Below are 14,668 nucleotides of genomic sequence, written 5' to 3' on the forward strand. Positions count from 1 at the left end.
ACAAGGTCGTTGTCTTGAAAGAATCAGGCAAATGTTAATTTTAGATTTGTTTATTAAAAAGAAATGACAAGTTTTAATTACCAAATATTTAGAGATTCTCATAATCTAAAGAGCCATAAGTCTATTTAAAAATTAAACACACTGAACTATTGATATATTTCACATAGCACGCATGAATCATATTGCCAACCTATGACAATGGTTTCCTTTATAGAGATTAATGGACTAATCATATCCATTCTTTCTAAAAGACAGTGCCACGTAGTTCAGTGGCATTTACATTCAAATACATGCAGAAGTGCAGCCACTCTTATGCACATTCACATGGAATAAGCTATACAGGCAGTCCTCATTTAGCAACCACAATTGGGACCAGTACTTGGTCATTAATTGAAGCAGTCACTAAGTGAAAAATCACATGACCATGACACTTATGATTTTACTTTGCTTCTTGCTACTTCCTTCAGCTGAACTGGGGTTCGTTCTTTCTCTTTGAGGACATCTTGGTATGGGGTAAATAAACAAGTGAAAATAAGGAGAGATGCGGTGAAGGTTGTAAATGCGAGGAGTGGTCGCTAAGTTGTTTTTTTAGCATCATCGTAACTGAATGGTCACTAAACGAGGCACAAATTCCAAACATGTTCTCATTATTTTTATGACAAAGTATGGACACATTGGGATAACATGATAAGCCATGGCTAAAGTACCTGTGATTGCATCTGCTGGCTTTTCTCTTCCTCAGTAGTAAATAGATGTCTGGGTTTGATTTAAACTCTGCAGGGAGCTTTCAATTGCAACTAGCCAAACAGCTGTCTCCATGGTTTTGTTTATGCCAAACATAGGGGTGCTCTCTCATTAGTTGCAGAGAAGGACAATGGAAACAAATGATAAACTGAAAACAGACCATGGACAGCTGTCTCCTACCTACACTGCTGGTGGGTGAGGAGGAACAAACAGACAAAGGCAGCACATTCAATAAACCATGCTTACAATTTGCCACATGTAGTCCAATGCATTTATGGTTTGACTTACAGTCCTCTGTTCAGTAATAATATGGAAATATCTCCATCAACAGCAATCATTTTTAGCACTGGTCCTGATTTACAAAATAAGGATCATATAGAAATAATACCATTTAGTAAAAGCTAATTGCAATCATTGAACTCATGCATGCATTTTGCTTCAAAATGCAGATTCTTACTGAATTTATTAACACATTTGGTGCCAAATATATGCCAGGTTCAATTTATAATATGACAGAAAACTGATACTTTGTTTATTGAGGTGCAAAGAGCAACTTAAAAATCCATGCATCACTTATATAGCTAACTTGCATCTAATTTAAATTGGAAATTGACCCAATATTCATGTCTAGAAGATTATGTATACAGATAACACATTATGCAAACATTTCCTTAATTTACATTGGCATGATGCTTAACTTGAAATTATATGAGTTACCCAGAAATAACATGAAGAATCTAACATTTCTTGACATCGTTTCATATTTGTTTTCAGCTTATCTCAAATTTAGGTTACAGTATTGAAAAGAAGTTGTAGGACAAGAGGTTAAGAATAACTCAATTTACATGGTCTCAGTGACCATTTCCAAGACACTTCCTCCATTAAATGAAACAATATGAAGTACTCAGCTCACATTACTAGTCAATTCATATATTCCTGATAATGGCACTTCAAGGTATTCTACTTAAGGCATCTGCAATTGACGTTTATCATGTTTTCTGAAAAATATTGCTAAATAGTCACAAGCAAATAAGTCTTTATGAAATGCAAAGCACAGAGCTAGTAGGCCACTTGTGAACAGTAAAGTAAACTCTGTAATCAGAGGCACATGCAGTTTTAAGTAAAGTTTTAAGTGGCAACTTCATTACTGAACAGTTACTTTATTATAGCATAAGGGCAAAAGAGCAGCCAATTATGGGCCAGTTCACATGCTTATTTAGGCTTATAGTTCACCATGGAATGTGCCTGCTCCTGCCCTCACTTCTACTCCCCCTATTGAAAGGGGTAGTAAACAGCCCTGACAAGTTACTTTAAAATGAGTGAGCAGTTTCCAGCTGCATATGATTCTCCCAAAGTAGCTCCCTCAAAATAGTATCACCAGGTGTTTGTGGTAGCTATGAATTACTATAGTGCCATTTTCTCACACTTAAAAAAAAATCACAGAACTGGAAGGTTTATTTAGACCAATGCTTTTCAAAGTTGGCAACTTTAAGACATGTGGACTGCAACTCCAGAATTCCCCAGTCAGTACGTTAACCCTAAGTATGCTTGCTGGGGAATTCTGGGAGTTCAAGTCCATACATCTTAAAGTTGCCAAGTTTGAAAAATGCTGACTTAGACACTTGAGTTCCCCCCACCACCACCACTCCAAAAGCAGTAAATAGGTGTGTTAAGCTCCTAAATCTTAACCTCTCCATACCAAATATGTAATACAAAGAGGATGGACCTAACTATCAGGCTCCTTGTGGCACTGGCAGCGGAGGGGCTATAAAAAAAGTGTGCTGGTCCCTGCTGCGCAGCTGGGGGGTGTTAAAAAAGTGCTGGTTTCAGATGCACAAGATTATGATTTCAGGACATAAATCTCATCGAAATCCAAGATGCATGTCATCTTTGGCAGTAATTGGCCAAAGAACATAAGCAAGCCACTGTATACCCTGGCTACATTCTCACATTTAATTAAGGCCTAACCAATGGCAGATGTTTACTAGCCATGCCGGCTGGGGGTAGGATACAGGAGGCATAGCAGACATTCTCTACATTAACCCTAAGCAAGCTTGATGCAAAGATTATAGTTTCATCCTATGGCTATGCAGTGTTTTGGACTCCATTCCAGAAAAGTGTTGTGGAGCACGTAGGAGCATGGTGAACACTCTTTAAAATCACATTTTTCTTCCCAGGACCATGCAGCTCAGAAACACAGCTTCACTATATTCAAATAAGAAACCTTCAGATGCAACAAGTTCAAGATAAGAATTATTTTAAGATTATTTCCAAGTCAGAAATATTAAGGCAACTTAATTAGGCTTTTAATGCCTTCAATTCCTATGTACTGTATATAACGGGAAAATTTCAAAAAGTGTTGGCTAGGTAGATAAGACATTTATACCCAATTTCCTAAATCTGATCAAGAACAGCTATGCAGAAGGAAAGATGTTAATTTTTACCAATTGGAGCTACAGGGACAAGGGGATTTAGCCCTAACATGATTCTTACCCTATTTGTAAAATGTAACTTCAACTATGGAGTGAGCAACTGATCTGGTAAGAGCAAACTTGGGCTTTGTCTCCAACATCTAAGTAGCTGGCCTTATCAATGTGGTGTGATGTGCATCAGTATGCAAAGACAAACTGCACTTCTCTGGGGTGTCTACAATAAACACAACTTTCCTCAGTGAGCAGCCTGCCCAAAGATATTTTACAAGTACATCCATCTCCCTTTTCAAGGTTCTTGCCGCAAAAAAGAAAAAAAAGAAAAACTTTAATCCAATCAACATATGCTGTAAAAATACATTTTAAAAACAGTAGTCACCCTCTCTACAATTTTGAACTTCAAAGGGTAAATGGTAGATGAAAACATTTTTCATTGGTTAAAACATCACACTCCCTTTCTAAAGATGTTTCAACAGGCCTATTTTAAGCTCTACTTTGTAATTCCATTGTTTTGCTGCTTCAGGGAATTATGCAGGCTATGAATCCAGTTTCTGGTCTTCTCTTCATGTCAACTTCTGCTATTGTTTCTGCAAAAGAGTACGTTGAACTAAAAGGGGAGAGAAAAAAAAAAAGCTGATGAAAAGTCATATTCTCTGCCACTGTATTGCCTGAACAGACAGAATATGAAAAATATATAGGCCACTATTGAAAGCTGTTTTAGCTCATGCCTAAATATAATACTTAAAAACGCCAAGCAGGCTGAAATCCCTTTCCATCCTTACAGGTAGAGATCCCCCTCCCTCTTTTATTTCCAAAAAAAAAAAATAGATGACAAAGATGCTAGCTATTAATCTGGGGTTGAAATGCTTAAAATTACAGTTGTAGAATTCTGAGAGGCAAAATCACATTTCAGTACTTGTACCTCAATATGGTATTTCAATGATTACATTTTATCCCACTTAAGGAAGTCAGGATGATATATGTAGAGTTCTTCCTCCTTTTTATTTTCATATCTGTCCTCTGAAGTAGGTGAACTTCAGACACAATGTAGCTGGCCTATTAATCTAGCAAATTCTATGGTGGCTCAGCCATCATTCCTGACCCACTAAAAGAAAGCTGTTGTCAGGTTTCTGACTCATTTCACCCATAGCTAACTTATAATTATATGTATAATTACAAGTATCAATTTTTCCAGTTAAGGCTGCAATCCTGAACACACTTGGAAGCAAGCATCACTGAACACATTTGGTTCCTAACAGATTTAAACAGACTGTCCTCAGAAACTACTTAGTACTTTAAGCATTTAAAGAAAGACCAAACTACTTTTCTAAAGATTGTCTACTCTCTTCATTTTTGTCTTTTTTTTCCTGACCAGGAGGTCATATTGCCAAAGTCACTCACTCACTTTCTTTTAAAGCCCCTTTGTGAGTTCACGGCATAATTGTAAATGAAGAGGATGATAGCAACTGGTGCTTTCCTTATATTAAATTTAAAAATAAACAATCAAAAAGTCAAGAGAGAAAGAGGAGCTTTGCAGACAATATATTGCCTCCCTTTCCTTTAGATTAAATGTACCCACTTGGACTTCATTATCATCCCAAATTCATTCTTTTCTTCTAGCAATTATTCCTTTTATTTTTGGAATTTCCTTCATTAAAAAATTCCTGAGATGACTTAGATTTCCAGATTCTGACTCAGATATTCAGATTTCAGGATTCTGATCAAACATTGAAATGAAAACAACATTAGGAAAAGTTTTTATTTAATGTTGTACAACAGAGAAAAGTTGTATGTATAGATAAAATAATAAAAGACAAGTATGCATATATACAAATCTGGCCTCTCCAGGACTACAAAAGATTGTTTGAAACTTTGGAAAGTGATAGAGACATAATGAGCTAAATGAAGAACAGATTCCTGCTGTCTTCTGTGGAAGTAAAAAAAAATAACCCTAATTCTGATAGCGTGAGCTTCATCTCTTATGTAGTAATTACGTCTGGTTAAATCTTGTCTTAGCAATGCTTAGAATTTACCACTGAATTCAAATGAGCTTAAAATGGTTCCATGCAAGTCCCACCAATTTCAAAGGGCCAATTTCATTGGTCTTGGTCCAGTCAGTTCTCTAAACTGAGCTAATGTATCTAATCTACAATAGAAAGATTAGCAAATAAACTAAACTGAAGATGCTATACTAGTCTAAAGAAAACTGACATCTTCTCTAAAATGGAATACTGTAGATGTGGCTTGATAAAACGACCTCAGTGGGAAACTGCACAAAATCACAAATGTAAGCCACTTTTGCAGGTGAAGAAAGGTACATGTGTAATTTTTAAAAGCTCTCTCTTTATGACCTTACCAGGTGGCTCAGCATGTGCTCCTTGCTGGCTTTCTGCATTAACATTCTCTTGATCTATAGAAACAAATATAGTTAAAATATGTTGCATTTTCTTATCTTCAGCTCATGCTTGAACAGAGTAACATTCTACATCCTAAAGCTTATTTCAAATTGTAAGCTTCCAATTACATTGGGAAATGCCCAATGTCAGTGCAACACGGTTAAAGCGATTATTTTAGGACGTCCTACCATCCCAACTTATTTCAAGTCAAATTGGTTATGACTTACCACTTGCTTTGAAGCAAAGCTTTTTCTTCTGATATGCTATAAAACTTGAAACAGCTCCAGCTATTGCCACTACAACTGAACTAATAATGCCAGCGAGCATGCCTTGAGAACCTGTGAAAAGATTTTCCCCAAATTAGAAAGCAGGTGTGCTCTCTTGATCTTCCAAGGATCATACAAAACTTGGAAAAAGTTACAGATGGTGTAGCAGGGGATAACAAAAGCTTACCTTCTGTATTTCCAGAGGAGTCAGAATCGTGCCCACCTAGAAGAACAGTTTGGTTAAAGAATTTAACAGTTTGGTTAAAGAGACAATAAAAAAGCTAAGAAGGAAACAAAATGACCAGAACACAACTTCTCCAGCAGCCAACACCCAGATAAGCAGGGATTAACACAAGACAAACATCAAGTAGAAAACAATACCCTAATCGGGGAACTACCAAGGAGAAAACCACAGCCCCACCAACACTGGCAGGGCAAGTTTTTGTATATAAACAGGGAGCAAACCCCATACTCACTAGCACTGATGATGTTACCTAGTTGGGTAACAAAATGTCTGCAAGCAACAACCAAGCTCAGAGAGCATGAAAGACCCTACAGTTCAACCCTGAGCTACATATATTCTCTTCTATTGGAATGCTGTTTACGTATCATGAAGCTATGCTATATAAGACAGAAAATGGTACCTTTTGATACAAAGTAAAACAGAAACCAGAGTTCTTTTATGAAATAACCTAGATGCACATTTGAAATTAGGGGATCTTCCAAACATTTCAGTTCAAACCATTTCACACTCAAAATGGGGTGTTTCATATTCTAACTGGTTCAACTCAAAATGTTGTGTACACCACTGCTTAAAACCAAGCCTTAACTTTTACTGTATACTGCTAGTATAAAGAGCATAGCATTTTTGCTGAAGCATTCCTCATTATTGCATTTCCCCAGAGATGCTCTGATATTTTTGGTTATGAGCTATTTTTAAAGTTAAAACGATTCTCCAACACAACATTGTAGAATAGGAAAGGACCACTTAAGTCAATGAACTTAACTCCCCTTCTCAGGGCAGGAATTCAGATTAAAATGTTCTTGATAACTTAGCTTGAATTTCAGTTTCAGAGGCAAATGGCATGCTACTAAATAGCAGAAATACTACTATTCTGCTACTAAAGGAGCAGAAATAGTATTTCCAGTTGTGGATTGAAAGTTAATATATTTAATTCTCAATTGAAGCACCTCTGATGGATAACATGCAGCCACATTGAATTAACATGGCAAAATAAGGGACTAAATTAAGTATTAAGTTTGCTTAAAAGGAAGAACATTGTTTCAATTATATAGGAAGAAGCACTGAAACTGTGTCTAGTTCCAGTTTGTAGTTATATTATTTCAATCTGTATTCAACTGCTTTTATTTATGATGAAAACATACTAGCAGGGTTGATCTTATCAAACCTAATTTAAGCCATACGTTGTAATAGCCATACATGCCATACATTCTGTGCTACAGCCCTGTCAATTCTTTTTTTAAAAAATTTCCTTTTGTCCAGGATAGAGCATGTTTGTGAACAACAATGAAATAAAGTCTATGTATCTTGTTCGTGTGCCTGCTTGACAACTGACCTCTTGTTAAACTTATGATTCTTTTTGTTTTATTTAACATTATTAATTAATATCTGTTATAAAAATGAATGTTACAACTTATCTGAATTAAAATAATCCTGTTTTGTAGCTGCCTATAAAATATTAAGGATTACCCTTACATTATTAAAAAAAAAAATCTTGATGGCTTTGTGTAAACAAATTTTAATTGACTTTTTTTCATTTTTAAATGAAAAAGTTCAGTGTCCTGTGAAGAAGATTTTACTAAATGATTAACACATGAAGTGCAGACATCAAAAACAAATTAATACAGTAACAAAATTAATGCCATAAGAAGTATCTTTGGAGAAGTGTTTGCTGTGAGAAATCAAACATGCGCTAATAACAGCCCACATACCTGAGGAAGGGTTAGAAGCACGGCCTAGGTTAAAAAAAAAAAAATGTGTATAATAGTATGAGAAGTAACAGTCCAAATTTTGCTCAGACATATAACTGAGAACCAAGTGATAAGTTTCTATTAGTTGTACATGCAAATGCACACATGCAATCAGGAGCTGATCCTACAGAATACCAATATAGGTAGTCTTTGTTTAGCAACTGCCTTGTACAGCAACCATTTGCAGTTACAACAATGAGGAAAAAACAACTTTGTGACTGGTCCTCGCATTTACGATCTTTGCAGTTCTGCAAAGCAAAGGAAACAAAAGAAAGAACAGTGGTCATTTCACTTAGCAATCGCTTCACTTAATGACCGAGTTGCCAGTCCCAACTGTGGTTGCTAAATGAGAACTACCTGTAAAAACACTGCTCTGCTTGCATATGTCTTGCAAAAGCAACTCCAAATTTTTAAAAAATCATGCTATTGAAAGTGGGGGAAGAAGCATCAAAGTTATAAGGAAACATCATAGCAGTTCAGCATATAATCATATCCAAGCAACGTATCACATGCATGTTAGTACAGGGACTGCTGTGCCTGTTCCTTTGCAGGAACAGTTCTGTCAGCCTGCAATCTTGTATTTATTCATCTGGTTGCAAACCTTATTGAGTTCAATGGGACTTTTAAACAAATGTGTGTAAGACTGCACTGGACTGCATATGACCGTATTTCTAGAATAGATGTATCTTTTGAAAGAACCATCTTAATATAAAGACAACTTTTAGTCTGGTTTAAGGAAACTTGATTTTTCAGCCTCCTAAACAACCATTATCTAACATAAAATATGTTGGAAAAGATGAGTATTTGACTGAATTATCTTACCTAACATGGAACCAAACTAAAACTTGCCAATATAATTATATATACAACAGGCTTGAGTTTTGTTCCTCTTATTCAACTGAAACTATTAACGATTATGCAAGTTAAGTAATACATTATTAAGTAAGAAGGAAAGCTTGCCATTACTACGTTTTTATGAAAATGTTTAATTGCAAAAATACATTGTTTAATAAAATTACTAATATAATGAATGGAACCAATACCAATCAAATCTGAAATTAAAATTGTATTCCTGGGTAACATATTTTTATGAACACACTTTACAATACTTTCATATTTAATATTTAATATTTAAAAGACAAAGCCAAAAGCTTACATAAAACTACACTAGTATTTTTAAATACAGTGAATATTTGAAACATACCTGATTGTGGGTTCTCAGGTGGCAACTCGCCTTCATATAAATCTGAATCACTAATTCCTTAAGAACAACAAAACAACAAAAGGAGTAAAGCACATTTATAAAGTTTACAATTTAAAAATATATTCTACCATTTGTTTGGTGGAATTGTACATAATTTCCAGCTTCTGTCATTACATTAAGAATCTTAACTATATTTCAAATGCATATGTTTTGCTGTTTAGATAGATTTTAGGATAAGCTGCAAATGTTTATGAATTAATAATGTATTCATAATGATGAATAAACATATGGCAAGAAAACAAAACAGTATTTTGCATGTGGGCTGGGCAAATCCTTTGAAATGGTATTTGAGAACATGTGGGAACACATATTAAGCATCTCTTTTCAAAGTCAAAACTTATCTACTTTTATTTATGGACACAGACATAAAAAATCAAATACACAATAAACTAAAATATTGAAAGAGAAAAACATGGCTAATTGCCCTCTGATATGGAATAATCTTTTAAAACATAATTATATCCAGAATTTCCTCACAGCAATTGTAATTGAACAGTATTTTATTACCTTTTTTGAGATTTCTAAGGATTTATCAGCTAATAGAAAAATGTATTCTCTTAAATTGCACAACTGAAGTGAATTACAAAGAGCGGTGATGTTAATTCAGAGCACTAAATACAGCAGAACATATCAAGATGATTCAATGACACTCCACACACGGACAAATTTGGTCCTGGAAGGGAAGACTGGCAAGAATAAAAGCTCTTTCTTTGAGGGACAGAGAGAATATTGTATACCATTTATCTTAAGAGTAGATAAAAGCCTGTTCCTAAGGCTGGGGTTATAGTGGTGGGAAATTTTGTTCCTGCCCTTCTGTAATTTTAGATTCAATTAACATGACTCAGTAAGTTTGACTCCTTGTGGAAAACAATCCTGGTTCAGTCTTGACCTATTGTAGATTCTCAGGTCCGTCGCTGAATTTAGGGTCTGAGAACTTTTAAAATAGAACTTTTCAAAAAGTTAAATACAACACTTTTTTTCAGTTTTCATGGATGTTTCGGAAGCTGCTTTTGGCTGTCTCTGCATGCAAGCACATGTGTTGCCATTTTGGTAGGGGGAAAAAAGCAAAATGAAGTGAATGCACAGCTAAGGGAAAGTCTCCAAAGCAGCTATGCAACCCTGGAGAAAGACACAGCTGCTTTAATGATTCTGAAAGAGTTTCTTTATGTTCACTCCTGTGTGTTCTAAAGCAACTCTTTTACAGGATTGGCGGAGCACTATTATGCACAAGTGAGCATGAAATCAATCATCATTTAGTGCTTTTAGAGTTTTCTAAATTGGTCTACATTTTTATCAGAGGATCCAGGGGAAAAGCAACACTGCTTTATTTTAACCACATACACAAATCACATCAAATCCCAGTTAAAATTAGAATAGTATCAGCATGTAAGTTCCACTAACACTGACAGGGAGGAATGAAAGGAAGACAATGAGTGGCTCATGCTACTCTCACAACTTTAATTAAACATCAGCAGCATTTGTTTATTGGCTAAACATTTTTAAAAAGGTCAAGCACAATAAGATTTAAGAACCCTGAAGTAGGAATTTCACTTCTCTAATCTCATATTGGATTATTTCCAGATTACAGACACAAAGTTTATTCATATGTCAAAAAATATTTCAAGAGACCTATACCCCTGAAATCAGATTGTATTCCAAGTTTCTGCTACATGTTGGTCTCTTTTTCAGCCTCTTCAGAGTTTCTAAATTTACCTTAAAAGCAATTTACTTGGCCTGCCTTGTTTCAAAATAATCTCTAAAATTTACATGAAGTGGGCAAAAATCTGTATAAAATTAGAGTTCCAGTTCTCCTGATATTTTATAATGATCTCTCAAATATTCTTGAAGTAGGGAAAAAAAAAGTATGGCAAAATAAGCCAGCCTTCTCTCCAACCTGGTGCCCTCAGGATAGGTTGGTCTACACATTTCTCTAACTCCTCATCAGCACTGTTGTTTTGTAGGTCACCAGGTAGAGAAAAGTTTTAAGCCAAAGCAAAATAGCGTAGCACAGTTCTTTCACAATGAATTCTGCTCCTTTCATGTAACAAGGTATTCTCTCATACAACACACTCCAAAATAAGCTGGACTTAGAATTCCTAGCCAACTTGGCTAAAGAAATTCTGAGTGTTACAGTCCCAACACATTTAAAAGTCACATAAGGTACAATCCATCATCAGTATGTATCAATTCCTTTGTACGTCTCCTCTCCTAGCCCTAACAACCACGGAGTTTTTCAGAAAACTATATTAAAAGCTTTGACTGACAAGGTGCTAAATATATACTTCTTGACAAAGCTTACCCCCACTATTGCCGTGACTCCCAGGTTTGGGCTGAGGGGGTGGTGGTGCTGGCTTTTTGGAATCATCGCCACCTAGTGATGAGGAAAGATACACGCAACCTTCACACAGAAAATCATGAGCAACCTAATGCTATATAGGACATATAGCCTTAGTAAAATAAAGCTACCTCATTATCTGAATTGAGCAAAATAAATATTTGACATGTTTAGCTACAATGGCAGAAAGAAAAAATACAGAATTTATGTGTACAACAGTCATACGTGAGCTCCGGCAAGCCTTCTGTTCATATGCTTCCATACTATCTTGTATTTAACACACTTTTAGACATGGGCTCCATACTATCTTGTATTTAACACACTTTTAGACATGGGCTCCATACTATCTTGTATTTAACACACTTTTAGACATGGGTTGCTATGGGTGTGTGGTGGTTCCCTCAAGTGACACCTCTGTTCGGCTTTCAGTGGGCTTCCAAACTAAAATTCAGGATGCTGGTTATCATCTATAAAGATCTCCCTACATATCTTGGCTATGATGTGATCAGTGTGTAAATTACATGCGGTTCTACTTCTCAATTTTATCACTGAATCAGAAGGAGGCAGTAAAATGTGTAAGGCCACATATGGGAAGAATAAAGTAAAATAGTCTGAAAAAGACTCCGGATAAAATGGAGTCTTCTGAGCTGGTGCTGATTTGAGTAGAAGTATGTGCCTTTTCTTGGAGGACATATTTCCTATCTTTTTGGCTCAGGGACATATGTTCTGATTAGATCAGGCTGGATTACTGCAATCTATTACAAGTGAAACAATCTTTAAAGAAGGCTCAAAACTGTTAACTCATACTAAATGCAAAAACAACAACAACAAAAGCTAAGAGGTCTACATATTGGAGACATATTATATCAAGCTTATACTACTTGCAGGTCGCATATAAAGCATAAGTTCTGCCATTTAAAATCTAAATGGTTTAAGACCAGTTTTTTTGATGGACCAGTACCTCTTTATATTTTTTATAGATAGAATGTATATAAACTTACATTAAATTAAAAACTACCATTGGTTTGCTTAGGAAGGTTCATGTCATTGATGTTCTACCATGAGATTAGAATGTGTACACAATCAACCTATAAACAAATCCCTTCTATGTAAGTCTCTGAAAGTCTGTGAGAGGGCCACTTGGCTAGATTTTCTGAGCAAACACAATTCCCCCCACCCCACCCCCACCTTTAGGTGGGAAAAACTAGTTTGCTGGAGGCTTTTGTTGATTGAATTTTCCCAGAAGCATCAGCTGGTTGTGGGAAAGCAAAAGAAAGAATTTAAACCCACTGCATCTTCTGAGATGAAATCTTCATAGACATAAGGAATTTAATCTAAACCAAAGTTCTATGTTCAAAGAGTAGTTAGACAAAGTATGGTTAGGGGGGCTGATTTTATTTTCCAAATGCTCAAGGCAAAGAGTGCGTTTCTTTCAAAGCAATTTTTCTTGGAGGCTTATTTTCCATTTTGGATGGTTATATCTATTGCTCCTTTTCTTTAAATCCTAATTGTTTTTTTTATAAGTCTAATATTCATCTGTGTTTTATTTGATGTTGTGTATTCCTAATGAATTCTGAATACTATTTTAAACAGACATTTTTGATGCCAGTTTGTGTCTTGGTGGGATGTAATCTGGTAACATGCCTCCAAAGACCTAAGGCTTTTCTGACTGATTATCAGTATACTGAATCTTAAGTTGTTCTGGTGTTTTTTAAACAACCAAAGGGGGAAGGGGCCATGCTCTTATAACACAAATACCAGTTGAAGACAAGTACATATGTATCACTCTGTCTTATCCTGGTTGGGGTGATGTGGGGGCGGGGGCAGGCAGAATGGCAGGAGAAAGCCTTCCAAGGCACATGGCAGAAGCAAGAAGTAGTGGTGGGCTACCTTGGAAGACCTTTCCCTCAAAGTTATAAAAGGTGGCAAGGGCCATTCTCAGGCAGTTCTTAAATCCAGTTATGCTGTTCTCAGTTATATTTATACTGTACAAAATTAGTACCTAAGAAGGTAAGGTAACTTCCAACGGGTGATGTTTGTAGAAACATCTTCTAATACTTACCTGATAAGGCATCTTCTAAGTTCAAGTCATCATCTAGGCAGAAAAAATATTAGACATCAATATCTCATGTAGAATAACCATACTATTTTGCGAACGAAAGATTTGTGCTCATGCATGAAGGGAAATGTACGTGTGTGTGTGTGTGTGTGTGTGTATATATACATACATATATATATATATATACACACACACATACACACACACACACATTATATATTTATATAATAAAAGCTAGGCAGTGAAAAACAGAACAAATCCACTTGCATCAAGAAATAAGTGGAGGAAAAATGATAGAGAAATATATTCATTAATTTGATTAAGCCTAAAATGTTGCCTAGAACTCCACTGATATTTCTTAAAAGTTATTTTGAGAGTTTTCCTATATCAGTAGGGGGAAAAAATCCCAGATGGTTTAAGACAAATGTCTGTTAAGAACATGAATAAGTCAGTTTATTTAAGAAGTACATGAAAATATTTGATTTCTTTTAAAAAACTGCCCTATTCTAAATCTATAGCTAAAAAACAAATCATGTGATAAATAGGACCAATATGAAAATATGAGAATACTCATACATTGACTAGCAAACAACAAACCATAAATATTCAGTTTGACTTCTATTAGTCATCATCATATTTATTTCAGTCATTGAACAATAAAAATACATACAATAAAACAGACAACAATATTACCCCTTTCATCAATAACTATTAGCAACCATTTGTGGGCGAAGCTTACACATTATGTAGCAAAATTTTGCAACTTTTAAAGAAATGGATTTATCTTGATTATTTAACAAATAATACAAATAAAAATTATCGGAATGCCCGGGGAATTTAAATAAAAGAGGGGTAATCAGCTGAAAGTGAATGTCCCTATAAAACTGACAATACAAGAGAACATGAACTGTGGTTTCAATGCCACCCGTACCACAGGGGCAGTATCGAATATCATAAGGGATTTTCCTGTATCTTCCTTCTAGAACAGCTGTAGGGAGAGCGTTAAATCGGGCTAAGGATAAAGCTCTCCTGAATTTTGGAACTGTAATGTGGTATAAGTATGAGACTGGTTTATTCACTAGAATTTGGTTATTTGCGATTATATTATGGGTAAAGACAGCAGTTTCTGCTTGGCCTTCTATATCTAAGATCCTTTGCCTTAATAGTGACCTGGCTTGATCAA

At 35.4% G+C, this 14,668-nt stretch overlaps 1 protein-coding gene across 2 annotated transcripts in view; it reads right to left on the reverse strand.

Annotated features, from left to right (window-relative positions):
• Positions 1-34: 34 nt before the first annotated feature.
• The window catches only part of CD99 (CD99 molecule (Xg blood group)), a 29,857-nt gene continuing 15,223 nt past the window's right edge, over positions 35-14,668 (reverse strand). Inside the window, exons 4-11 of one of the 2 annotated variants that reach the window (XM_007427673.3) lie at positions 13,489-13,521; positions 11,391-11,462; positions 9,032-9,088; positions 7,789-7,812; positions 6,023-6,058; positions 5,797-5,907; positions 5,530-5,583; positions 35-3,780 (exon numbers count right to left, since the gene is read on the reverse strand). In XM_007427673.3, coding sequence (XP_007427735.1) covers positions 3,752-3,780; positions 5,530-5,583; positions 5,797-5,907; positions 6,023-6,058; positions 7,789-7,812; positions 9,032-9,088; positions 11,391-11,462; positions 13,489-13,521 — 416 coding nt within the window. In that variant the 3' untranslated portion in view covers positions 35-3,751. The remainder of the gene's footprint in view (positions 3,781-5,529; positions 5,584-5,796; positions 5,908-6,022; positions 6,059-7,788; positions 7,813-9,031; positions 9,089-11,390; positions 11,463-13,488; positions 13,522-14,668) is intronic. The other variant, XM_007427674.3, reaches the window with a different exon arrangement.

Source organism: Python bivittatus, unplaced genomic scaffold (assembly GCF_059951505.1).
Source record: "Python bivittatus isolate LINGU-HERP-01145 unplaced genomic scaffold, Pbiv_v1 ctg000350_np1212, whole genome shotgun sequence".
Classification (NCBI taxonomy): domain Eukaryota; kingdom Metazoa; phylum Chordata; class Lepidosauria; order Squamata; family Pythonidae; genus Python; species Python bivittatus.